We start from the raw sequence: 27443 nt of genomic DNA on the forward strand, positions 1-27443 counted from the left end.
AATTTGCGAGAACGGGTTGTCCTGACGGAAGTAGAACGGTCAGGGATAAACGTCGGATAAATCTAATCACACACACGCGCACACGCGAGAGAGAGACCATTTACATACAGCACTGCAGAACTCTCCCAACATTATGTGCTGGGCAGCTCAGGTGAAATTAATTTTTTAATGAATAAATGTTTATTCCATTAATAACCTGATTTTCAGTGTTTTGGTGCTCTCACCAGCTGCATAGTAGTACGGGTAACCATCTGGTAAAACTAGGCGACTGTCCTATAGCCTGGGTGCTCTCTCAAGCTGGTCCACAATAAAGTATTTGCCTTGTCACAGTGATGGAACTCATGTACTGTGTTTCGAGGGTGGTGGGTATAAACGAGAACAACGTGCGCCTGTGGATCTGTAATGCATAGTTTGCTGTACATGGAGACCCATATACTTCTCGTCTACCTTCGTCCGGAGGTTGATCCCCTCCAGCTATTATGACTCCTGGTGGGGAGGGGGGAGGGGGATTGAGGGGTTTCACACTTTCTTGGGTGAGGGATAGCGATAAAACGGGAGGTTTACTGTGGTCTGAATAAATTAATCGGCTATTCTGGCAGGTAGATCTGTAGCTGGACTTGAATGAAGTGGGTATTGGAGTTTTTTTTACCACAGACGTGGCCACACATTTACAATGCTAACCAGCATATATACATTTTCTTCTGTCCTCCATGGACAGGGTTAGAGATGTATTAAAAATATAGTTCAGGGGTTTATTGAACAATCAACCACAGAAGGTGATTTCGTGCTTTTAAAATGCTAAGCTAACCTACATACGTAAATACATTGTGACGATAATCTCTTTCAAGATAGATTGAGCCTGCTCTTCTCTCCATAAAGTTACTTATATATACAACAATAAGATGCTACCTTCAAGATACGTCTACCAGTAGCACAAAACGTTTTGACCAGGAGGCAAACGTACCCAAAACTTCCCCCTACTCCACACTCCCTCCATGACGGCTCCGTCATCAACCAGCAAACTACCATTCCCAGCCTGCCTGCTTCTGATTGGTGACCCGCCGACTGCACACCTGCACCTCTGCACCCTCTACTTAGTCGATGTCTGGGCTTGAACCAGTCATTGAAGTTAGAATATCTTGTGCTCTCAAACTGTGAACAACTAACTGATATACGGTCTATCAGGTGGACGTTTCTCGGCTAGCGCTTTATTCTCAGCACCTGTTTAATCACTTTTCTGTCTTTATATTATAGAGTAACGTCATTCCTGTTCTTAATTTTTATATTATATTTTTTGACATGTTTGTTTGCATTGTACATAGCCAAGGGATTCTTTTGTTCATAATTTGTTTTCAATATTAATTAAAGTTTCATTGTTCATACTATGTGTTTTGCGTGTCTTCCCTTAATTTACTACAAACAACAGCCAAGCTGTCTATTTTTTTTTTTTTTTTTAAATGTGACTAGGCATTGACACCAGCCATTAGGAGGACTGCCGAACATCTACACTCCTACACTTTCCCGTCACAACATAAATACACAGATTTACGTATGCCCTACATAAAGTGTTCGATGTGTCTTTTACGTAGTGTCATTAATGTGCATTTACAAAGGTGAAATGTAATTCTGATCAGCTTCCATATATACTTTATACACATACATATACATACGTACATATACATATATACATGCGAACAAGCCTGAATGGTCCCCAGGACTATATGCGACTGAAAACTCACACCCCAGAAGTGACTCGAACCCATACTCCCAGGAGCAACGCAACTGGTAACTACAGGGCGCCTTAATCCGCTTGACCATCACGGCCGGACAAAAGGAAGTGGTAGCCGAAGCTATTTGAACCACTTCCCCGCCGGCAACTCGGATGGTAATCTTGGGCATAGCATTTCACCAAATCACCTCATTCTTTGGGGCACACGTGAGGAACACAAATGCGAACAAGCCTGAATGGTCCCCATGACTATATGCGACTGAAAACTCATCTACCACTTCCTTTTGTCCGGCCGTGATGGTCAAGCGGATTAAGGCGCCCTGTAGTTACCAGTTGCGTTGCTCCTGGGAGTATGGGTTCGAGTCACTTCTGGGGTGTGAGTTTTCAGTCGCATATAGTCCTGGGGACCATTCAGGCTTGTTCGCATTTGTGTTCCTCACGTGTGCCCCAAAGAATGAGGTGATTTGGTGAAATGCTATGCCCAAGATTACCATCCGAGTTGCCGGCGGGGAAGTGGTTCAAATAGCTTCGGCTACCACTTCCTTTTGTCCGGCCGTGATGGTCAAGCGGATTAAGGCGCCCTGTAGTTACCAGTTGCGTTACTCCTGGGAGTATGGGTTCGAGTCACTTCTGGGGTGTGAGTTTTCAGTCGCATATAGTCCTGGGGACCATTCAGGCTTGTTCACATTTGTGTTCCTCACGTGTGCCCCAAAGAATGAGGTGATTTGGTGAAATGCTATGCCCAAGATTACCATCCGAGTTGCCGGCGGGGAAGTGGTTCAAATAGCTTCGGCTACCACTTCCTTTTGTCCGGCCGTGATGGTCAAGCGGATTAAGGCGCCCTGTACCAGTTGCGTTGCTCCTGGGAGTATGGGTTCGAGTCACTTCTGGGGTGTGAGTTTTCAGTCACATATATACATACATATATATACACATGCATTCATATACATTTGTCTCTCTTACTCTGACAGGGTGAGATAGCTGATAGAGAAACTAGTGTGCAATTAAGCATTTGATACATTGATACATAATTGATACATTACATGGTTAATCTTGGGTACAAGTCCAATATATCATCAAGTGTTCCAGTACTCGTATAGTAATTACACAGTTCAGCATACCTTAGCCCAGGAGGACGAAAGTCAGTCAATATGGGACATTCTACAATATAATGATCAAGAGTGCATGTTTTCTCTTTCACAAAGTTGACACATTGTGTACTCGACATTTGGGTTTTGAGAGCTGCCAGATACGTCTATATCCCAGGCGTATTCTGGCCACTATAACATCACATTGCCGGGTTCTTGTTCTATTAGTCCCATATGTGAATGTCTCCTCACGATATCTATCATAATATTTAATGCTACAACTTTCAGGTCTTTGTGAATTTGTTAGGTCGGTGAGATCTTCATTAGATATTTGTTTAAGTATTCTCTTTGTCACTGCTAATGAAACACCCATATCAATTTCTACCACTGGTTTTCTACAAGCTGTCTTTGCAACCATATCAACAGTGTCATGCCTTGAGATGCCAACATGTGATGGTATCAATAGGAATTTAATTTCAAATCTGTTTTCTTTAGCAGCTAAAATATTCATTCGAATATCACTGACAATTTTCTGGGTGTCACTATGTGCGTTCAATGCCAGGAGTGCACTCTGCGAGTCAGTATACAAGTCCACTGCCTTTGTCTTTTAAAAATTCAGTGACAAGGTATATGCCTGGAAGTTCGGTTTGAGTTGTACTTGCCCAGTCATTGACGCGCTTCATTGCTGTATGTAAGAGAGAAGATTGTTCAAATACATTGCATGCACATCCGGTACATCGTCCACCATCTTCTACAGAGCCGTCGGTATAGCACTGATGCACATCGTTACCCATACTCTGAGTACTTTCAGTGATGCTTTTCAGTGTTAACTGTTTTAATAATGTAGAGTGCACACTATCTTTCTTGGGCGCATTTATAAAATCAACTGATAGATCCCAGTTATCCCATGGAGTAATTGGTTGATTAATCATTGAGTTGGGTACATATTTAATATGTAAGACTTGTGCTATGACATTTACCCGAAAGCATGTGTCCTTCCTTGTCACTTCATGGTCATCCCCTTGTGTACTAAGATTCTGCGAAGCTTTTGGGATTAATTTTTGACACTCGTTTGTCTTGGTCGCCATTATCTCTTATCTCCGAGTTGAATGCTCTAAGGTTCTTAACCTACTTAAGGTTTTGTCCCATACTTCTTGGGGGAGCGGATAGGCGCACGCTCCTCTATTTGCATTCCTCTCTCATCCTGTCTGAACTCGATTATGGTTGCCCTGCTTACTCTTCTGCTTCTCCTCCTACTCTTCGCCGTCTTGATCCTTTGCACCATACTGGTTTGCGCCTCAGGTCTGGTGCCTTTCGTTCAACTCCTATCCTCAGCTTGTTGTACGCTGACACTGGCATCCTATCTCTCCAGGACCGCCGTGATCGCTACTGTCTTCGTATCTTACACGGTCCTTACAGCATCCTCACTCTCGCCTCTGTCGTGCATTGACTTTTACTCCTCCTGTAGTTCCTCTTCACCATCTTCCTCTTTCTGTCCGTTTGTCTCGCTTACAAGATTCTCTTTCAATTCATATTACCAATGTTTCTCCTCGTATTATTCCGTCCTTGCCCCCATGGAGGGTCTCATTTCCCAAATTTTGTACTTCACTGACCCGCATCACTAAAGCTTTTATCCCTCCTACAGTTCTGAAACGTCTCTTCCTTAAGCACTTTTCTTCACACTCCCGCTCCGTTCCCATCTTCACCGATGGGTCTAAATCTGCTGACGGTGTGGGCTACTCTGTTGTTTTTCCTGACCACACTTATATGTGTCGCCTTCCGCTGGAGGCTAGGATCTTCACAGCCGAACTTTATGCAATTCTCTCTACTCTTTGTCTCCTATTTTCTCATTGTCAATCCTCCTCTGTGGTGGTCCTTGACTCTCGTAGTGCCCTCATGGCTTTGGGGTCCTTTAATCCGGTCCACCCGTTAGTCATCGAGATTCAACATTGGCTGTTTCTTATCTCCAGTAAATTTAAGTTGGTAGAGTTTTGCTGGGTTCCCAGCTATGTTGGTGTCTTTTTAAATGAGTGTGGATGCTGCTGCTAAGGAAGCTATCCGCACTTGTCCCATCTCCCATAAAGGCATTCCTTATTCAGACTTTTACCCAGTTATTCATTCCTCCATCCTTGCCCGTTGGCAGGGTTGTTGATCTTCTGTTACTGGTAACAAACTGCGTACCCTTAAGAGTAGTGTCCCTGTGGCCTTCCTCCTACCACCGTAACTGGCGGTGGGAAACGGCTCTGGCTAGGTTATATACTGGCCATACACGTTTAACTCAGTCACATTATGGAGTGCTGCCTTGCTCCTTATTGTCCAAATTGCATTGTTCCTCTTATGGTCATGCACATTCATGTTGAATGTCCTGACTTCCAGGACAAGCGTGTGTCTTGCTTTCTGACCGCCTCTCGCGGTCAATTATCCCTCGATAGAATTTTTGGTGAATCGGGTACTTTTGATATCGTTCGCCTTATGCATTTCTGTTCTCGTATTGGCATCCTTGGTGATATTTAGCGCCCTCTGATTATTCTGCACATTTGATGGTGCTTCATAACCTTCTCGGTTTGGTGCCTTCTTTTGATAATTAATTACTTCCCTGAATCTCTCTATTTTACTCTCCGAGGCTATGGGTCCCTACAATTGTACCAGAGGTGGTACCCCTATATTTATAGTCATATATATTTAAAGCTCTATATACAGTATATAAACAGTTTAAATTTGTTATAAGTGTTAAAAAAATCGTGTAACCGTCAAGTATGTCTCGAGCTCAATACCATGCCTCAGAAGTCCCAAGTATGACCTCAGCTCAGTACCATGCCTCAGAAGCCCCCAAGTATGACCTCAGCTCAATACCATGCCTCCAGAACCTCCCTGTATGACTCCAGGTGAGTGCCGTGCGTGAAGGGCCCCATGTATAACTCCAGCTCGGTGTCACATGATGAGTGTCCGTTCCTCACACCGCTATCATGCCTTTATGGCCATAAGCATTGGGATCAATTAGTAAATATCCAGGCGAACAACTTGCTGCCATAGCCTTGTCTTCCGTCAGGTTGGGACGGTAGCAGACCTGGCCGTGGCGCTGGGTCACGGCGACTTCGAGGCGATGTCTGAAAGTCTGTGGGAGGTAACGTCTCGCACTGTCACCGCCCTCGGGGGTGGTCTGGCGTCGCTCGGTACGATGGTTCTGCCCCTCTTCACAGCTTACACACTATTCTAAGTCTCGTCAACTGTTAGCAACTTTTATTTGATATCTTCACATAATTAACTGCAATGATTTAATATTTAATTACTGTATTTTCTAAATCTGTAATATTAAGTAGTTTTATAGAGGGTTTGGATTTGAATAAAAGTTTTCTTTTAGAAAAGTGAAACAAGTTAGTAGCATAAGTGGTTCAAAGGGGGGAATAGTTTACTTTATCAGAGTAATGATCCTTCAGAAGGACCGATGAATCCCGTGTTCTTCCTGCTGGCGGCCTTCGTGGACAAGCTTTGGATGCTGTGGCAGGAGCAACACCCTCACCCTCCACAATATGCTCACCACCTGCTGCTCAGGCCCTTCAAGTGAGGTTTATTATTAAATGAAACTATTTCTAATGAAATTGTATAATGATTGTTTTTTAATGAAACTATTGTTTATGGATACCACAGATGTTTAATACAGTGCTCGGATTAAAAGTTACTTCTTTAAGTGATGTTTACCATTTTGTTTGTATTGTTTAGTGAATGCACCTGACGGTGTCTGTAATTAATTTATCAGGCATTTCTTGGATATTAATGAAAGAAATGTTATGCCTTTTAAGAAGTGTGTCATTAACACTGTGTTGTCCACTGATCACTCTTACCCAACCCTCCTGGAAATCAGCGTGAGCCTGGAGGCGGTGTGGCCCCGTGACTGGAGCTGTGGCGCCTACCACACGTTGTGGTGGTCAGGAGACTGTGAGACTCCACCAGAGGCGGTAGCATCCGACCAACTTGTGAACGTGACGGGCGCTCTCTTGGACGCCCTCTACGGCCAGCCCGAGGCACGTAACTAGCCGGTGTAGGCCTAGTGGGGTGGAGTGGAGATCTCTCTCCACCCACCAACATGCAGGCGCGGGGTTCACGTCGTGTGGCTTCATGACGCCGCCTGAAAAATTCCTTTTCCGTCTTTGCCTTTCTATCCTATTTCCCCTTTCTTCTCCTTTTAAATCCTCCTACCCTTCCTTGTCCAGCTTTATCTTTCTTTCCCCTTCCCTTTCCTTTAATTTAGTATGAGATAAAGGAAGAAGGTAATATTTGATCTCTAATGCAACTTATTAAGCTTAGTCTTTTACCACAATCTTCCCTGACGATCCATGCTGCTGTCACCTTAGTCTCGTGGTAAAGGAAGCCCAGCTTTCCTTACACCATGCTGGGTGAGCGCTGAAGCACCTCTGGAGTGACAAGTAGTGAAACACTTCTACAATAACAGTCGGGCGAGAAAAGGTGCCGACTTGACAGTAGGTGGCAGAGAGAATGTTTTCAAAGCATACACACCGGAATATATAATTTAAAATAGTTAACCAATTTCATCTAGTCCCCATTATCTTTTCAAATACAACATGTGCATATCTGGCTGGAAGAAGGGGGACCCATAGCCTCGGAGGAAACCACACACAACGCATTAGAGGGAATGTGTAGGTCCCCTCCAATACAGTTTGTGTGCTTTTCTCCTACCACTCCTTTCCTTTGATTTATACAAGGATTATGCACGACAGATTTAGGCTTAGATAATGGTTGAAGTATGAGGACTCGCTGGCCACATAACTTGAAGCTCCAAACGTCTCAAAAAGCATCTCCTTCCAGGAATTTCTGCAGATCCTGAAAGACAGCCCCGCCGCCAGACCCGCCGCCAGACCTGCGGGTCGAGAGGCGCTCAGCGAAGGTGACGAGGTGGTGGCCCTGGAGGAGGAGACGATGAGGTTTTGGCGAGGGCTGACGTGGCGCGCGCACACACAGGCACATCCCACACCCATCCAGCAGCCGCACACACCTGACTTTGATGGTATGACTCGTGTCTTTATTATTACTGGAGGAGGTGCACGTGTTTCTGCTCCTGGAGGAGGTGCACGTGTTCCCCCTCCTGGAGGAGGTGCACGTGTTCCCCCTCATAGAGGAGGTGCACGTGTTCCCCCTCCTGGAGGAGGTGCACGTGTTCCCCCTCCTGGAGGAGGTGCACGTGTTCCCCCTCCTGGAGGTGACGCACGTGTTCCCCCTCCTGGAGGTGACGCACGTGTTCCCCCTCCTGGAGGAGGTGCACGTGTTCCCCCTCCTGGAGGAGGTGCACGTGTTCCCCCTCCTGGAGGAGGTGCACGTGTTCCCCCTCCTGGAGGAGGTGCACGTGTTCCCCCTCCTGGAGGAGGTGCACGTGTTCCCCCTCCTGGAGGAGGTGCACGTGTTCCCCCTCCTGGAGGAGGTGCACGTGTTCCCCCTCCTGGAGGAGGTGCACGTGTTCCCCCTCCTGGAGGTGGTGCACGTGTTCCCCCTCCTGGAGGAGGTGCACGTGTTCCCCCTCCTGGAGGAGGTGCACGTGTTCCCCCTCCTGGAGGAGGTGCACGTGTTCCCCCTCCTGGAGGAGGTGCACGTGTTCCCCCTCCTGGAGGAGGTGCACGTGTTCCCCCTCCTGGAGGAGGTGCACGTGTTCCCCCTCCTGGAGGAGGTGCACGTGTTCCCCCTCCTGGAGGAGGTGCACGTGTTCCCCCTCCTGGAGGAGGTGCACGTGTTCCCCCTCCTGGAGGAGGTGCACGTGTTCCCCCTCCTGGAGGAGGTGCACGTGTTCCCCCTCCTGGAGGAGGTGCACGTGTTCCCCCTCCTGGAGGAGGTGCACGTGTTTCCCCTCCTGGAGGAGGTGCACGTGTTCCCCCTCCTGGAGGAGGTGCACGTGTTTCCCCTCCTGGAGGAGGTGCACGTGTTCCCCCTCCTGGAGGAGGTGCTCGTGTTCCCCCTCCTGGAGGAGGTGCACGTGTTTCCCCTCCTGGAGGAGGTGCACGTGTTCCCCCTCCTGGAGGAGGTGCACGTGTTTCCCCTCCTGGAGGAGGTGCACGTGTTCCCCCTCCTGGAGGAGGTGCACGTGTTTCCCCTCCTGGAGGAGGTGCACGTGTTCCCCCTCCTGGAGGTGACGCACGTGTTCCCCCTCCTGGAGGAGGCGCACGTGTTCCCCCTCCTGGAGGAGGCGCACGTGTTTCCCCTCCTGAAGGTGACGCACGTCTTCCCGCTCCTGAAGGTGACGCACGTCTTCCCGCTCCTGAAGGTGACGCACGTCTTCCCGCTCCTGAAGGTGACGCACGTCTTCCCGCTCCTGAAGGTGACGCACGTCTTCCCGCTCCTGAAGGTGACGCACGTCTTCCCGCTCCTGAAGGTGACGCACGTCTTCCCGCTCCTGAAGGTGACGCACGTCTTCCCGCTCCTGAAGGTGACGCACGTCTTCCCGCTCCTGAAGGTGACGCACGTCTTCCCGCTCCTGAAGGTGACGCACGTCTTCCCGCTCCTGAAGGTGACGCACGTGTTCCCGCTCCTGAAGGTGACGCTCGTGTTCCCGCTCCTGAAGGTGACGCTCGTGTTCCCGCTCCTGAAGGTGACGCTCGTGTTCCCGCTCCTGAAGGTGACGCTCGTGTTCCCGCTCCTGAAGGTGACGCTCGTGTTCCCGCTCCTGAAGGTGACGCTCGTGTTCCCGCTCCTGAAGGTGACGCTCGTGTTCCCGCTCCTGAAGGTGACGCTCGTGTTCCCGCTCCTGAAGGTGACGCTCGTGTTCCCGCTCCTGAAGGTGACGCTCGTGTTCCCGCTCCTGAAGGTGACGCTCGTGTTCCCGCTCCTGAAGGTGACGCTCGTGTTCCCGCTCCTGAAGGTGACGCTCGTGTTCCCGCTCCTGAAGGTGACGCACGTGTTCCTGCTCCTGGACGTAATACAGGTGTTTTCGCCTCCAACCATATACAGGTGTGTTCCACTTCCTTATTTGATATATTTTATCTCGGCCCATGTCTCTAAAAGCATTGAGTTGGGGTGTGTTATGAGTGCGTGTCTCTTGCCTCACGCATGGTGTCTGGTGCCTCGCGCGCGAGCGCCTGGTGCCTCGCGCATGCGAAAAGGTCAAATGCTCTATAATCCAGCTGTGAAACACCAGTGTTTATGAATGAAACACTTGACACACTACTCAACTGGTGAAGTTCGAACATTTCGCGAACAGTGCTTCATTGACCATCTCTGTTCGCAGCCCGTCTTCCAAAGATCGAAAAGTGATTCCATGCACCCGCCAAACCCCCTGTTTATGAATGAAAAGCGGTTTACACGCGACTCACAACTGCTGACGTTCGAACATATCCGGAACAAGTGCTTCACTGACGAATTTTGTTGAACCACAACGCTATAAATGCTTCACCCACGTACTACAAATACAAATAACCGCCAACAGAACCTAAACACCTGACCTAACCTATCCTATACCTATTTATACACAATATGCTAATATATTATAATATTAATTTATACTTGAGAAAATTCCCGTTTTGAATGAACAGCATGTTAAAATTTATGAATGCGTCTGTGGGGTCGACCGCTGGATGTAATGGACTAGTCGAGGACGGGTTGTTACTCACACACTTCAAATACAAATAATCGTCAATAGAACCTAAAAAGTTAACCTAACCTCTGCCTAGCTATACAATGAACTTTAATGAATAATAATGTGTATTTATATATGAGAACACGCCTTTTTTTAATACTGTTAAAATTAAGGACTATGTCTTTGGGTTCGGCCACTGGATAGAATGAACATAGCCTCAGAACGGGTTGTGCAGTTGTATGTGTAATTTTTCATTCATAAAAGGGATTTAATGGATAGTTGTACGAGCATTTCTTCATTGTTCATGTGGACGGGCTGCGTTAATGGAACGGCTTGTGGGGCGGCTTAGCAACTTGAAGGAACATCTTTTCATACATTGTCAAAACATTTGGTTAATTTAGGAATGAATGAATGTCTATTATCTACATGCTCTAAAAAAGATGAAATGAATGAATTAGGCTATTTTGACGTTCAATGAATGAATGAACGAACATAGTGTTATTTAAACACTAGTACAGTCACAAAGTGTCATCAAGTGGGGAGCCGGTCGACCGAGCGGACAGCACAGGAGACTTGTTATCCTGTGGTCCTGGGTTCGATCCCAGGCGCCGGCGAGAAACAATGGGCAGAGTTTCTTTCACTCTATGCCCCTGTTACCTAGCAGTAAATTAGGTACCTGGGTGTTAGTCAGCTGTCACGGGCTGCTTCCTAGGGGGTGGAGGCCTGGTCGAGGATCGAGCCGCGGGGACACTACAAAATCCTCGAAATCATTTCAAGATAACCTCAAGATAAGTGTCAAAGTGGCTCAGGGAGTGTATTGAGAGAGGTGTACCCCGCTTCTGGGTGTACATACAGGGTACTTTAGCTCTAGATTAAGTTTAAGACTAAAGTATACTTGCTGGTTGGTCAGTAAACACTTGTGTGGCCTCCAGAGCTTGATAGGCCTTAGGCCCAATACCAAGCCAAACCAGGATTAACTTAATTTGTTGTACAGGGCGTGGAGAGCTTGGGGCTGCAGCTAGAGCTTGTGGCCTGGTGGTGCAAGTGTGAGGGCCTGAGGGCGCCCTGTGACCCCGTGGTTGTAAACACCCTCACCCTACACACCCTCACCCTACACACACGCCCCCCTACCACTGGTGGCAACACTGGCGACCACAGCAACACCACCACCGTCGCGAGTCCCGTCGTCCACACCTGCGACCGGTGCACCCTCTCCTGGCCCTCTACTCTTGACCAAGGTAAAGTTCATGTAGAACAAATAGTATGTTCCGTGGTTATTATAGTGAATATTTTATTACTTGGCGCGACTTTGTGTAGGCAACAAAATGCATATTTTGATCTGGTTCCCATTGGGACGGTTTCCTGTTCTGTCGCTGGTAGCCTTGTAAAGTGTGTAGTAGTGACTCTAGTAGCCCTCTGTAGTAGTGACGAGTGTGGGGCCCTCTGTAGTAGTGACGAGTGTGGGGCCCTCTGTAGTAGTGGCGAGTGTGGGGCCCTCTGTAGTAGTGGCGAGTGTGGGGCCCTCTGTAGTAGTGACGAGTGTGGGGCCCTCTGTAGTAGTGACGAGTGTGGGGCCCTCTGTAGTAGTGGCGAGTGTGGGGCCCTCTGTAGTAGTGGCGAGTGTGGGGCCCTCAGTAGTAGTGGCGAGTGTGGGGCCCTCTGTAGTAGTGACGAGTGTGGGGCCCTCTGTAGTAGTGGCGAGTGTGGGGCCCTCTGTAGTAGTGACGAGTGTGGGGCCCTCAGTAGTAGTGACGAGTGTGGGGCCCTCTGTAGTAGTGGCGAGTGTGGGGCCCTCAGTAGTAGTGACGAGTGTGGGGCCCTCAGTAGTAGTGGCGAGTGTGGGGCCCTCAGTAGTAGTGGCGAGTGTGGGGCCCTCTGTAGTAGTGACGAGTGTGGGGCCCTCTGTAGTAGTGGCGAGTGTGGGGCCCTCAGTAGTAGTGACGAGTGTGGGGCCCTCTGTAGTAGTGGCGAGTGTGGGGCCCTCTGTAGTAGTGACGAGTGTGGGGCCCTCAGTAGTAGTGGCGAGTGTGGGGCCCTCTGTAGTAGTGGCGAGTGTGGGGCCCTCTGTAGTAGTGGCGAGTGTGGGGCCCTCAGTAGTAGTGACGAGTGTGGGGCCCTCAGTAGTAGTGACGAGTGTGGGGCCCTCTGTAGTAGTGACGAGTGTGGGGCCCTCTGTAGTAGTGACGAGTGTGGGGCCCTCAGTAGTAGTGGCGACTGTGGGGCCCTCAGTAGTAGTGGCGAGTGTGGGGCCCTCAGTAGTAGTGGCGAGTGTGGAGCCCTCAGTAGTAGTGACGAGTGTGGGGCCCTCTGTAGTAGTGGCGAGTGTGGGGCCCTCTGTAGTAGTGGCGACTGTGGGGCCCTCTGTAGTAGTGGCGACTGTGGGGCCCTCAGTAGTAGTGGCGACTGTGGGGCCCTCAGTAGTAGTGGCGAGTGTGGGGCCCTCAGTAGTAGTGGCGAGTGTGGGGCCCTCAGTAGTAGTGACGAGTGTGGGGCCCTCTGTAGTAGTGGCGAGTGTGGGGCCCTCTGTAGTAGTGGCGACTGTGGGGCCCTCAGTAGTAGTGGCGAGTGTGGGGCCCTCTGTAGTAGTGGCGACTGTGGGGCCCTCAGTAGTAGTGGCGACTGTGGGGCCCTCAGTAGTAGTGGCGAGTGTGGGGCCCTCAGTAGTAGTGACGAGTGTGGGGCCCTCAGTAGTAGTGGCGACTGTGGGGCCCTCAGTAGTAGTGGCGACTGTGGGGCCCTCTGTAGTAGTGACGAGTGTGGGGCCCTCTGTAGTAGTGACGAGTGTGGGGCCCTCTGTAGTAGTGACGAGTGTGGGGCCCTCTGTAGTAGTGACGAGTGTGGGGCCCTCAGTAGTAGTGACGAGTGTGGGGCCCTCAGTAGTAGTGACGAGTGTGGGGCCCTCAGTAGTAGTGACGAGTGTGGGCCCTCAGTAGTAGTGGCGAGTGTGGGGCCCTCTGTAGTAGTGGCGAGTGTGGGGCCCTCTGTAGTAGTGGCGAGTGTGGGGCCCTCTGTAGTAGTGACGAGTGTGGGGCCCTCTGTAGTAGTGGCGAGTGTGGGGCCCTCAGTAGTAGTGACGAGTGTGGGGCCCTCAGTAGTAGTGGCGAGTGTGTGGCCCTCAGTAGTAGTGACGAGTGTGGGGCCCTCTGTAGTAGTGACGAGTGTGGGGCCCTCTGTAGTAGTGGCGAGTGTGGGGCCCTCTGTAGTAGTGACGAGTGTGGGGCCCTCTGTAGTAGTGGCGAGTGTGGGGCCCTCAGTAGTAGTGACGACTGTGACTTCACTGCAGATCCGTGTGAGGGCTCACCGTGCCGGAACGGTGGTGTGTGCGTCGCGTCCCAGGCTCGACGCCCAGCCTCGTACCGGTGTGTGTGTCCCCCCACCCACAGTGGGCGGCACTGCACCACGCCCACCCCACCCAACTGTTTCCTTCCTCCAGTCTTGGGTAAGCAAGCTATGGTTTTGTTCTGTTTAATCTGGTCATCAGTGCATTAATGCAGTTTATTGCCAAATTCGGGTAATTTCGTGCATTAAATTGTTTGCTTCACTTTTCTTAATGAACACTTTTCAATATATAATGTTTACACAAACATTATATAGCGTTTGCACCATCCTCGCTGCACCATCTTTGCTACGCTAATACAAAACAACGCTTGCACCCTCTTCGGTACAGCAATACTTGCACCATCCTTTGTTACCTGCATAACAGCTGTGTTGCTTGCAATAAGATAACCATCTTCACCATACATGATCATTACACTCTTCACCTTATCATATGCAATCTTAAGTCAATGAATGCCTTGTACTAATTACATTCTTTTCTATATACTTGACTGATTTATTAATCTGAACAAGGTTTACTTTAGTGGTTTAATGTTGACACGTTATGGAAAACTGGTTTAGTCTCTCCCGCCATCATGGTTTTCAAATTTCAGGACGATGTCCCCCTGAGGTGAACCCAAGAGCGTCCCAGCGGTGGTTTTACAGCCCTGAGGAGGAGACCTGCTTCTCCTTCAGGTACTCTGGGTGCGGCGGCAACTCTAACAATCACGCCTCCTACAGTGCCTGCCTCGACGCCTGCACCAGAGGCACCTGTTGCTACCTATCTTCTGCCCACTTCGTCGACAGGCGAGTACTGCAGGTGTCACAGATGTTCACAAGGTAGACGCACTCGTAGGTGTGTATATAGTGCAGAGATACTGCCACTGGTCTTGATGAGCTCGTATGCTGGGTAAGGTGTGCAAAGACATCTTAAATTCACTTCAAGAAATTCACTTCTAACATTTCATTTTCAGTATATTGCCGATATTGTGAACGGTAGTCTATGTTTAGGTTTTTTTATTTATTCTGTGAAAGGAGAAAGTTAGTGACAGCCGAGTTAGGTGATCACAATTATCTTACAGTGAAGGCAAGAGTTAAGCTTACCTGTGTAAACATTTGATGATGGTGACTGCCCCAAGGTTTAGAGAGGCCACAAACTATTGTACAGTGAGTGCAGTGCCTCTATATCCGGTTACCATAGGTTGGCAGGTACACAGCTTGGTGCACACACACTGTGGCAGGTACACAGCTTGGTGCGCACACACTGTGGCAGGTACACAGCTCGGTGCACACACACTGTGGCAGGTACACAGCTCGGTGCACACACACTGTGGCAGGTACACAGCTCGGTGCACACACACTGTGGCAGGTACACAGCTCGGTGCACACACACTGTGGCAGGTACACAGCTCGGTGCACACACACTGTGGCAGGTACACAGCTCGGTGCACACACACTGTGGCAGGTACACAGCTCGGTGCACACTGTGGCAGGTACACAGCTCGGTGCACACATACTCTAGCAATAATATCAACAACAGTGAACGCTTTGACGTGCAACTAATGAGTTACAAACTGGAAGTACCTCAGCGCCCCCACATATGGGTCTCGTTAACCACCACACCATCGGTGGCTACACGTCTAATAATCGAAGCTTGTGTGTTATAATCTTCACCGAATTACTGTGGCTTATTCTGCCTTTCAAAAGCTTTGTCTTGTACATTCATTGAAGATTGCGTGATAACAAGAGCTTGTTGGTCGCACAGATCCCAGGGTGTAGAGACGGGGGCCCGTGTGGGGAGCAGGTCTGACAACGTCAGCATCCCCACTGCCTCTCCCCAAGATGCTCCCCACGTCAGCATCCCCACTGCCTCTCCCCAAGATGCTCCCCACGTCAGCATCCCCACTGCCTCTCCCCAAGATGCTCCCCACGTCAGCATCTCCACTGCCTCTCCCCAAGATGCTCCCCACGTCAGCATCTCCACTGCCTCTCCCCAAGATGCTCCCCACGTCAGCCTCTTCACTGCCTCTCCCCAAGATGCTCCCCACGTCACCATCCCCACTGCCTCTCCCCAAGATGCTCCCCACGTCACCATCCCCACTGCCTCTCCCCAAGATGCTCCCCACGTCAGCAAGCCACAAGACCGCCGTTCCAAAGGTATGATTTCTTACGTTTTTCTGTAACAACCATCAATTTTCACCATAGATCATATATGTAGCCGTCTTGGAGGCTCGGGGGCTGCTGGAGAGTGTAATGGGGAAACTACTACTCCTCCAATTCGAAGGTGTTTCCTAAGGTATTGTACTCAGCACAATTCGTTTCCTCATTGCCCCTAATGTACTTCCTCCCTTCCCTCTGGTCTTTTCTTGACCCTTTATGTTGACAATCTCTCTGCTGACGTGAAATTTCTCAAATGCTCTCAGATTTCCTCCAACGCCGGCTCCAAGTTGCTATTCAGTGACGGTGAAGGAAAAAAACAATATGTTTAAATGTATTAAAAACATCTGAAATTAGTTTAATACATTAATATATTGGATCTTTCCTTCACATTCATTTAAATACTTAGGCATTGAAACAAGTTTCTCCATTAATTCAATGTCGTCCTGGGTTATGATTCATGGCTTAAAGTTCCCTGCATCTAAGACTTGTGCTATGAATTTTTACTCTGAAGAAGGACGTCCTTTGTCTCCCTTTGTCGCTCTATGATAGTCCCTTTCTGTATAAGAGATTTTGGTAAGATTTTGGGGTTAATCTTTGACCCTCGTGTGGCTTGCTTAACCCCGTATCTCCTACCTCCGAAGTAGAATGCTCAAAGGCTCATACGTTACTTAGTCTTGTTTTGTAATTCCTGGAGAGCTGACATACGCACACTCTTATATTGGCACTCTCGTGCCTGCTGAACTGGATTAAGGCTGCTCTACCTATTCTTCTGCCGCTCCTTCGTCGTCTTGATGTTCCTCACCATGCTGGGTTGCGGCTCAGCTCTGATGCGACTCATTCGTCCTCCAAGAATTTGAATGCTGAAACCGGTGACTTGTCGCGTACAAGGTTGTCGGGATCGTTACTGCTTTCGCTACCTCGTAAGGTCTTTGCAACATCCTCATTCTCGTTTTTGCTGAGCTTTGGCTGTTGCCCCATCTGGCAGGCCCTGTTCTCCCTTCTGTTAGGCTCTGTTCCCTTTCACCCCCTTCATTTTTATCTTAGGATGTCTCACCTACAAGCCTATCTTTAGGTCTGTGTTAAGTCTCCCTCCATGTGTCGTTCCATCCTAGCCCCCAAAGAGGGTCCCACTTGCGAAGTTTTGCTAGAATTTCACCCACATGCTCGAGACTTCTACCCCCTCCTATTGTTATGAACGCCTTTTCCTGAAACATTTTTCAACCCACTCACATTCTGTTGCCCTCTTCACAAATGGGTCTGAGTCTGCCGACGGTGTTGGATACTCTGTCTTTTTGGACCAAACCTGCGTGCCCCGCCTACCTCTGGAGGCTAGCATCTTCCCGACTGAACTGTGTACGATGTTATATGCTCATCATCAAAGCTCCTTTGTCATTGTGGTTGTGCTCTCATGGTCCTGGAGTCCTTTAAACCAGTGCATCCTGTGGTAGTTGAAATGAAGCTACTATTAACAGCATCCAATGGATTCTTTGACAATTTTATATATGTATCAGTCACATAATTACGCGTTCATATTTTCTAGTCATTTTTCTCAAAATTACAATAGCATTTGATTTATCTGCCTTGCTTACACGTAATTTTATATTTTTATTTAACCTATCAGACTTTGTAGAGAGTTTGGCAATGTAGATTTAGACAATTTTACCAAACACAATACCTTTGAATATATTGATACTGTCAATTACAAAATAAATAATATAATACACACATGGATGGATTTAAACGGAACACGCATATTATTGCTTAACATGTCTGCTGCTGTGCTACCAGACTATTATGTTCTTCAATTGTGAACACATTCTTGGGAATTTTTTGGTGACGATTGCTGATCCTTTACACACACGACCAAACCAACACTCAGCATGAACGAACAACGTTCTTCCCTGTAACACACAAGAACACATTCCTCAAAGGGCCACAGAAGGACCACAGAACACTACAAACAGCCATCAAACGATGCACAACATCAGAACCAGAGGTGTTCTCCATAACTAAATATCGCCAATAATTATGTCTTCAGATGTGCTCAGCTCTGTGATGGAACGTCAAAACTGTACTTGTTCCACCAGGTGAGTGTTGCACCTGTACTTGTTCCACCAGGTGAGTGTTGCACCTGTACTTGTTCCACCAGGTGAGTGTTGCACCTGTACTTGTTCCACCAGGTGAGTGTTGCACCTGTACTTGTTCCACCAGGTGAGTGTTGCACCTGTACTTGTTCCACCAGGTGAGTGTTGCACCTGTACTTGTTCCACCAGGTGAGTGTTGCACCTGTACTTGTTCCACCAGGTGAGTGTTGCACCTGTACTTGTTCCACCAGGTGAGTGTTGCACCTGTACTTGTTCCACCAGGTGAGTGTTGCACCTGTACTTGTTCCACCAGGTGAGTGTTGCACCTGTACTTGTTCCACCAGGTGAGTGTTGCACCTGTACTTGTTCCACCAGGTGAGTGTTGCACCTGTACTTGTTCCAGTGGGCGGGTGCTTTACCTGACCCAGTGGACGGGAACTTCATCTTGCAAGGTGTGTGTGTGTGTGTGTGTGTGTGTGTGTGTGTGTGTGTGTGTGTGTGTGTGTGTGTGTGTGTGTGTGTGTGTGTGTGTGTGTTCGTGTGTTTGTGTGTGTTCGTGTGTTCGTTCCCGTTCGTGGCAAGAGAGCGTGGCCAGGGTTGCCCTACACGTGATGTTCACGATCCTGCAGTAACTTTACTGGCTTTCCTCTCCAGCAGAAGGGAAGGCGACTGCCACTGTCACTGCAGACACGCGTGGCGAGGTAACTGTGGCGGCGGAGGCGAGGACGACTTCGTGGCCATCTCCTTCATCCCGGTGGCGGCAGCTCCCGCCCAAGACCCTGGAGCCCCCTACGGCTGCCGCCTCCCAGGTACCTGGGTGCCACCGTCACTATGGAAAGCCTGGCTCTCTTTAAGGCAGAAAGAAGGCCTTGATTTATTTAATAGTTGATATGTAGAGTCAAATAATTGCATAACTTTATTTTTAAATTCGTCTTTCATTTTCAACGTTTTCTTCTTTTATTATTATTATTATTATTATTATTATTATTATTATTATTATTACTTAAGCACTTGGGCTCGAAGCCTATCGTCCTACTTTAAAACCATGTTTGTCATTAATAGATGCAGTACTTAAATAGTTTTCAAGACACCATGTTGTGTCATCCTCAGGAAAAACTTATAACGTGAGTGAGGTAATGAAGAATGGATGCCAAGAGTGTCAGTGCCTGGAGCGAGGCATCTTTCGTTGTCAACGCCAGGGAGGTGCCAGGTACGTCAGAAAGGAATTCAGAGACCTCACACTTAAGGAAATTAACCGTTATCAGGCTTCCATTAGGAGACTAGTGAGAGCGGGTGACGGGGAGTTCAGCTGGCACAACCTTACCCTGATGTACAGTCAGCATTTACCTAACTTCGCGGGAACTGATCGGTTCCTCCCCTGGCACCGTTACCTTCTGTGGAACGTTGAGATGCTTCTTCAAGAGAATGGCGAGTGTGATGTGTCTATACCTTACTTTGATTGGACTCTCGACGTTGGTGATATGAGCAGAGCAGCGGCGTGGCAGGCGAACTACTTTGGAGGTGACGGTGGCCAAGACGACTTCTGCGTCCGCCACCACCCCTTCAGGTCATCCCGCTTTCACGATTGGGCCCCGTGTCTCATGCGACACTTCAACGACTCTGTATGGCTCCCTGACGCCGTTGGTATCGCGCATCTCGTGAGCACGGACAACTACACACACTTCAGGATGCACTTGGAGGCAATGTCAGGACTGTTTCAGACCTTCGTAGGGGGTCACACACTTACTCCTGAGAGACTCTATGACCCTGTTTTCCTCTCTCACATATCATTTCTGGATAAAATATTTGACAGCTGGCTTAGAAAACATGGCCGAAGGGACGAAGTATTTCCGCAAGAGATGAAACCTGCTCCCATGATGCCCTTCGGTGTCACCTCACGTGACGCCCTCGATGCTGTGCTTCAGTACGGTGTCTCCTACGTCTTACCATCAAAAGGTGCTCCATGTTTGAAAGAAGATGCAGAGAAGCCTGTTGAGACGAGAGAGTTCGAGAGCGATAACAATTTAAGTGAAAGCTGGACAAGGAATGAGGATGCAGAAGTTGTCGACGATGATGGTTACGATGTGGGCGGCTACACAGCTGAAGGCTACGACTCGCTGGGCTATGACAGGTGGGGCTACGGTAAGGACACCTTCAACAGGGATGGCTACGACCTCGCTGGGTTAGACAGAGAAGGCTTCGATCGCTATGGTTTTAAAACAGACGGATGCACATCCCTTGGCCCACCTTACTGCCGCTCGACGATAAACAGTACGGCGACACCACGTCAGTTTGACACTTACGGCTACACAAAAGAAGGATTTAATATTCTCGGCCTCGACCGTAGTGGCTTTGACGTTTTCGGGTTTGACATCCAGGGTTATGACAGACTCAAGTGCAACTACTACAACCAAGGACCATTCTACATGCTGACGAAGGCTCGACTGGAGGAGGAACTTGATGAAATAAATGACGTGTCGAAATTGATGAATATTGAGAGGACGTGTAATGAGGTGACGAGGGTGCCAGACTGGTGGCTTCACCACAACCACTTCTCTCAGGTACTTCACAATTACTACAATATATTTATTGGTTTAATATATTTATTAGGAGACATCGATTTTTGTGAATTTAATTTCGTGTAATGAAAGCAACTTCCCGCAGAAAGACATCAGTGAACTGAGACAACTGGAGGCTGCCGCCCGTGCCCTGCGCCCCACACTCACCCTTCCTCACGCCCACGGCACCCACAGTGTCGCCAGCTCCGGGGGACCCTACCTTCCCTCACCCCCGGTGGAGAGGTAATGGTTCTCAACTAAGCAGCACCACAGACCGCAGGATTAAGTCTAGTACATAGTTCCACGTTATTTATAATTGAAATGCAGTAGTTTGTGTGATTTTTATGTTCGCTTATGTGGAGAGTTTTCGTTAGGTGTATTTTATACTTGTCAGCTTGCATCAGTTGAGAGTTAACAAAGAGTTGTACACATGCAGGTTGTGCCTCAACTTGAGAGTGTACAGCGGATGTCCCCTCGCGGCTCATGTTGTACACTGTGATGAGGAGGAAGTCTGTCGTCGGTACTCGTCCTCCAGCGCATCTTCCTCTGGTGGCCTCGTCCAGAACACTACTACTCCCTTACTGCCATCCTTCTCCTGGCAGCCGTCGACGTCGTGGTCAGGGGGGCGCGGGGGGCGGGTGGAGTGTGGGGGGCGCAGCAACGTGGTGTGTCGGGCTCGAGGCTGTGAGGGGGTGTGCACCCCTACCTTCCTCGACGGGCTAACGGGGCACCAGCTTACATGTCAAGGTAACTCTTGCACGTTAAATTGGTTGTTAAGTATTGAGTTTGAGGTTTATCAACGACACAATGTTCATCAAGGACTTGCTCGCCTACTACCCAATCCTGCTAAACCTCAACATAGTTTAGCAATAAAGTAAACTCTGGCTGTAAATATCGACAAATAAGTCGATATAAGTCTGTGTGTATTTTGACTCTTCAAAAGTGTAAAGTGAATGTCAATTAACAAAACTGTTGGTTTTTCACTACTAAATTGTTATCGTCAGTTCTCTTGTATTCCACAACTGGTCTCATCTTCAGGAAAAAAATTGTATTTCATCGTAGTTATAAATTGTTACATTAATTCAGATTTGATTTGGTTGCTTATGTTTACTTCAATAATTAGTAGTTACGATATTCAATTGTGACTTGCAGTGATCATTCCTAAATGAGATATGAACATTTTTTGCATCATTTAATTGTCGCTTTGCTTCTAGTAAATTATTTCTGTTCTTAATGTATTTTTGACGTAATTAGTACTTAAATGAGAACATTATGAAAGTGAATTTTACACTTAAAAAATGAAAAGTTGTAATTCAGCAGTACAGCATAGATATATTTCTTAGTTCCCCTCTTCAGTCGTTTTCTATATTGAAGCTTTGGAAGCGATTTGTACCTTAAAACTGGACGGATAACTAAAAGTTTAATACGAATTTGGAAAAGGGATTAATTGTGGAAAACAGTGAAAAATGCGTTTTTTTTTTTAAAGAAATTACAATCTGACAGTTTCTCCTGGGACAGATGAACTTGCTTTGTTATGCATTTTGCAGAACTTTCACATCCAAAAGTTTAATTTGCAGGGCTTTGTAAATGTAGTTTTCTGCTCCTCTGGTGGTGATGTTGTTTTACAGAGTGCGTGGACGATGCTGGGGTGCCCCACGGCGAGGGGTCGTCGTGGGCGGTGGGGGCGTGTGAAGTATGCAGGTGTAAGGGCGGTCAGGTGCTGTGTAGCGGCATCACCTGCTCCCTCCCCTCCTGCACCCACCCGGTCACGCCTCAACACGCCTGCTGTCCCACCTGCAACCACGGTAAACATTCCTGTTGCTCTGCCCCCGAGTGCTTCCCTTGCACGGGACGTCTCACAGCGGCGTGCGCTAGGTCAACACCGTTGGTCTTGGCCCCCCCCCCCCACCACTAACCTTTTTCTGTTCAGTTGTCTCGCTTGCAGGATTATCGGTTCGTATTACCAATATTTTTCGTCGTATTGTTCCATCTTTGCCCCCGTGGAGGATCCCCCTACCAAAATATTGTACATCCCTGACCCACATTACTAAAGCTTTTACCCTACCTTTGGTTCTGAAATGCCTTTTCCTTGAACACTTTTTCTTGAACACTTTTCCTTGAACACTTTTTCTTCACACTACCACTCCATTTCCATCTTCACGATGGGTCTAAGTCTGCAGCCGGTGTAAGTTACAATGTTGTTTTTCCTGATCACTCTTACGTGTGTCGCCTACCTCCGGAGACTAGCGTCTTCACGGCCGAACTTTATGCTATTCTTTATGCTCTTCGTTCTTCCTGCTTTTTCATTGTCAATTCTCCTTTCTGGTTGTAGTTGACTCTTGCAGTGCTCTCATGGCACTAGAGTCCTTTAATCCAGTCCATCCGGTGGTCGTTTAGAGTCCACATTGACTGTTTCTTAGCTCCAGTAAATTTAAGTTAGCAGAGTTTTGCTGGGTTTCCAGCCATATTGCTGTCTCTTTCAATGAGCGTTCGGATGCTGCTGCTAAGGAAGCTATCCACTCTTGTCCCATCTCCCATAAAAGTATTCCTTATTCCGACTTTTACCCAGTTATTCATTCCTCCATCCTTGCCTGTTGGCAGGTTGATGGTCTTCTGTTGTTGGTAACAAACTGCGTACTCTTAAGAGTAGTTTGCCCCTTGGCCTTCTTCCTACCATTGTAACTGGCAGGGGGAATTAGCTCTGGCTAGGTTGTATATTGGTTATACATGCTAAACTCATGGTCACTTAATGGTGTGGGATATTTGGGGCTTGAATCTGATTATTTAAATATTAATGTAGTAAATTAAATTACGAAGGACCACCCGCTTTTAAAGTAAAGAGGGAAACTGAGAATTTCTGATCATTAGATAATTCCTAGATGAAACCAGTAACTATGGATAAAACTAGAAAGTATGATCATAATAATAATTAATGGGCTGTATTAATAAATGAAACAAAACCTCAAACACCTACATTGGGGGGTTATTACTGGAGGTAAGTACGTCCAGGAATTAGTGTGGTTCGTTCACTAATTCAATTAATAATAATCTAATCCTATAAAATAATATTATAACTGATTTCATTACCAAAAAGAGGAACATAGATTATGTGCATAGTAATGAGTTACAGTAAACCACATATTATCCCAAAGAATTCTGCACAAGATAAATTGCAATAGAATTATAAAAGGAAATAAATCTTAGCTTAATGAAGATTCCTTTAGAAAGCCATGGAAGTCCTCTTATTCTCCAGACTCGGTCGACTGACGAGTGGAACGGGTTAACATGTGGGAAGGCAGCATGGAGAATTCTTCTCTCGTGCTGCAAGACAAATAATTTTCAGTAGCAACCGATTGGACTATTAAATCTATATTCAAGAATATTAAGAGTTATAGGTGACAAATTTTAATCACCTGTTATTAGGTGTTATCGTGCGTCGTAACGGACAATCACCCTGCTATTATTAAAACTTCTACCTGATGCATCACATAAAAGAATATACTTAGCTGTGGGCACTGTATAAGTATTAAGATTGCCGTGTTTCGCATCTCAGGCTCCGGCTAGGCCTATCCTGAATAGTGATGCGTCCCGCTGGCTGGTCACGTGTCGTCAGGAACCAAGTCAAAGGGCTCCTTATTGGACACCAGCACTAGCTGAAGATACTATCTGCAAGGTTATTCACGCCTCACAGTGGCGACTTTCATCTGAGGATGGATAACACCTGCCCTATTTGCTGGGCAATGGCGTCTTCTTATGAGTACGGTAAGCGCAGGTCTGCCTCTCTTCGGCTCTACACGTGTACTGAGATGGCGTCCCTCTACCCACGCCGAGCCCGCGTTCATAAAACAAATTATTGTCTCGAACATTAATATTTCTCGCATTTGCGCTTGAAACGTTAAAGACTGGACGGGTTTATTATTTAGAGGAACAAAATATTGTTATTTATCAATTTAAGAATAGTAAATATATAAGGGAGAGGAATTAATGTCTCCCCATGGCATTCATTGATGACGTTAACTATATCACGAGATAGACGCTATGATTCTAACGCTCTATTCGGCTTTTAGTTAGAGATCAATTCGTCTGCAATTAGTTATCATACAGAATGCTTTAATTATGGAGAATCGAATTTAATTCTCACATACATTGGATATAATGTGTTTACTGTAAGGAAATCTGACGCAATACTGGCGTCAGGTGACGTGAGAATTCTAGCCTACTGCACAGATGAAATTATTAGTACATGAGAATTCTACGTGTTGTTAATTTTACTTACTACAATAATTAGTATGGTTAGTAATAAGTAATGAGAATACAACAATGTTGTATTCGGTGTTGGAAATATCCAACAAATGGAGCGCCGCCCTGCTCCTTATTGTCCAAATTCCATTGTCCCTCTTACGGTCGTGCATATCCTTGTTGAATGTCCTGACGTCCAGGACGAGCGTGTGTCTTGCTTTCCGACTGTCTCTCGCGGTCACTTGTCCCTCGATAGAATTCTTGGTGACTCGGATACTTTTGATATCTTCGCCTCAAGCGTTTCTGTTCTCGTATTGGCATCCTTGGTGATATTTAGCGCCCTCTGATTATTCCGCACATTTGATGGTGCTACATAGCCTTCCCAGTTTGGTGCCTTCTTTTGATAATTATATACTTATTTGTCCTTAAAGCCTTATGTTCATAAATATTTCGCGTGAATCACCCCGATCTATGACACATGTCTTAAATATACGATAAAGTAGCCCATGGATTATGATGGTCGTCGTTCACCCTCAACCCACCGTGCATCTCCTCGCCTCAGGGTGCTTGTACGAGGAGCGAGTGGTGCCTGAAGGAGAGGTGGTGGTGCTAACGGAGGACCCATGCCAGAGATGCTACTGTGATCTTGGCTCCATCGCCTGCGTCCCTATAATTTGTCCCATCCTCACCTGCTCCGACGCCCTCCATCGCCCAGGTGAGTTCCAGTGGCATGTCATCTCTCGTATGGATGTTACATTCCAGAGACCAAAAACCATCGTAGCTGAACATGCGTAGCTAATTTTGGGAGTGTAACAGCATTCTGAAATACGAAGTGCCGTTGCTTTCTGACGGAGATGTCTTTGGGTGTGTCGTTGGTCACTGACAGATGTCTTTGGGTGTGTCGTTGGTCACTGACAGATGTCTTTGGGTGTGTCGTGGTCACTGACAGATGTCTTTGGGTGTGTCGTTGGTCACTGACAGATGTCTTTGGGTGTGTCGTGGTCACTGACAGATGTCTTTGGGTGTGTCGTGGTCACTGACAGATGTCTTTGGGTGTGTCGTGGTCACTGACAGATGTCTTTGGATGTGTCGTGGTCACTGACAGATGTCTTTGGATGTGTCGTGGTCACTGACAGATGTCTTTGGGTGTGTCGTGGTCACTGACAGATGTCTTTGGGTGTGTCGTTGGTCACTGACAGATGTCTTTGGGTGTGTCGTTGGTCACTGATGGAGATGTCTTTGGGTGTGTCGTGGTCACTGATGGAGATGTCTTTGGGTGTGTCGTGGTCACTGACAGATGTCTTTGGGTGTGTCGTGGTCACTGACAGATGTCTTTGGGTGTGTCGTGGTCACTGACAGATGTCTTTGGGTGTGTCGTGGTCACTGACAGATGTCTTTGGGTGTGTCGTGGTCACTGACAGATGTCTTTGGGTGTGTCGTGGTCACTGACAGATGTCTTTGGGTGTGTCGTGGTCACTGACAGATGTCTTTGGGTGTGTCGTGGTCACTGATGACACACGGGTGAAGCTCTGTTGCTAGATGTTTGGAAATCTGGCTCTAGATTAATGATAATAAAATATATAATTCTAATATGCTCGAAGGAACTCTCTTAAAAAGAGAGAGAAATTTAGAGAACCAGTGACCTTTGGATCTCTTAGATTAAATGCAATTAAATTCTAATGAATATAATAAATCTATTAATGTATAATAAATGAACTGCAATGTACTGTAAACTGTAGAGCCAAATTCCTCCACACATTTTGTGTGGTTATTCTATAAGGTTAGGTCTATTCTACGTCTATTCTACGTTAGGTCTATTCTAATTTGACATTCTACGTTTTAATGAAATGAATTCAGTATCACTAAACTACTGATTTGTAGTGTTAGTTAATTATGACGCCTAGTACAAGAAATACATTGTTGTACTAATGATTAGTAATTAAGTGTTGGAAATTTCCAACACTAGACGACATGCTATGAATGTGTACAAAGATAATAACGTTAGGAGTCTCCAGTCTCCTGTACAAGGGGTCGGGGGGTAGTCGAGTCTCCTGTACAAGGGGTCGGGGGGTAGTCGAGTCTCCTGTACAAGGGGTCGGGGGGTAGTCGAGGCTCCTGTACAAGGGGTCGGGGGGTAGTCGAGTCTCCTGTACAAGGGGTTGGGGGGTAGTCGAGGCTCCTGTACAAGGGGTCGGGGGGTAGTTGAGGCTCCTGTACAAGGGGTCGGGGGGTAGTCGAGGCTCCTGTACAAGGGGTCGGGGGGTAGTCGAGGCTCCTGTACAAGGGGTCGGGGGGTAGTCGAGGCTCCTAGTTCCCGGTTGAGTGCTAAATAGCCTTCCCGGCTTGGTGCCTTCTTTGATAATAACTTAGTTCCTGGTTGAATGAAATTCTAAACCAATATTATATGATCATTGCCGCGAAAGGGCAATGATCAACACACTGTGATTGATTACCAGCAAAAAATAGAAATTAATAATAGAGCATTTTTTCCTTTTCTTCCGCCTTCCCTCCGTCAGGAGAGTGTTGTCCTACCTGCAGCAGCTGTGTCAACGGTACCATGGACGACACCTGGCGAGCCGACCCCTGCACCCACTGTCGCTGCCACCAGGTGAGCACCACCACCCACTGTCACAGCCACCAGGTGAGCACCACCACCACCCACTGTCACAGCCACCAGGTGAGCACCACCACCAC

At 47.6% G+C, this 27443-nt stretch overlaps 2 protein-coding genes across 2 annotated transcripts in view; both read left to right on the forward strand.

Moving 5' to 3' along the window:
* The window catches only part of LOC138349795 (uncharacterized), a 44823-nt gene extending 37957 nt beyond the window's left edge, over positions 1–6866 (forward strand). The window contains exons 11-13 of the mRNA XM_069310886.1: positions 5867–5990; positions 6255–6378; positions 6680–6866. Of these exons, the coding sequence (XP_069166987.1) occupies positions 5867–5990; positions 6255–6378; positions 6680–6851 (420 nt within the window). The 3' untranslated portion in view covers positions 6852–6866. The remainder of the gene's footprint in view (positions 1–5866; positions 5991–6254; positions 6379–6679) is intronic.
* Positions 6867–6924: 58 nt separating this feature from the next.
* The window catches only part of LOC123774663 (uncharacterized), an 89490-nt gene continuing 68971 nt past the window's right edge, over positions 6925–27443 (forward strand). Inside the window, exons 1-14 of the mRNA XM_069310989.1 lie at positions 6925–7840; positions 9032–9768; positions 11388–11631; positions 13677–13832; positions 14323–14515; positions 15474–15865; positions 17907–17955; positions 18607–18761; positions 19063–20513; positions 20617–20753; positions 20947–21257; positions 22139–22315; positions 25312–25464; positions 27266–27357. Coding sequence (XP_069167090.1) covers positions 7753–7840; positions 9032–9768; positions 11388–11631; positions 13677–13832; positions 14323–14515; positions 15474–15865; positions 17907–17955; positions 18607–18761; positions 19063–20513; positions 20617–20753; positions 20947–21257; positions 22139–22315; positions 25312–25464; positions 27266–27357 — 4335 coding nt within the window. The 5' untranslated portion in view covers positions 6925–7752. The remainder of the gene's footprint in view (positions 7841–9031; positions 9769–11387; positions 11632–13676; positions 13833–14322; positions 14516–15473; positions 15866–17906; positions 17956–18606; positions 18762–19062; positions 20514–20616; positions 20754–20946; positions 21258–22138; positions 22316–25311; positions 25465–27265; positions 27358–27443) is intronic.

This window comes from Procambarus clarkii, chromosome 68 (assembly GCF_040958095.1).
Source record: "Procambarus clarkii isolate CNS0578487 chromosome 68, FALCON_Pclarkii_2.0, whole genome shotgun sequence".
NCBI classification, from domain to species: Eukaryota; Metazoa; Arthropoda; class Malacostraca; order Decapoda; family Cambaridae; genus Procambarus; species Procambarus clarkii.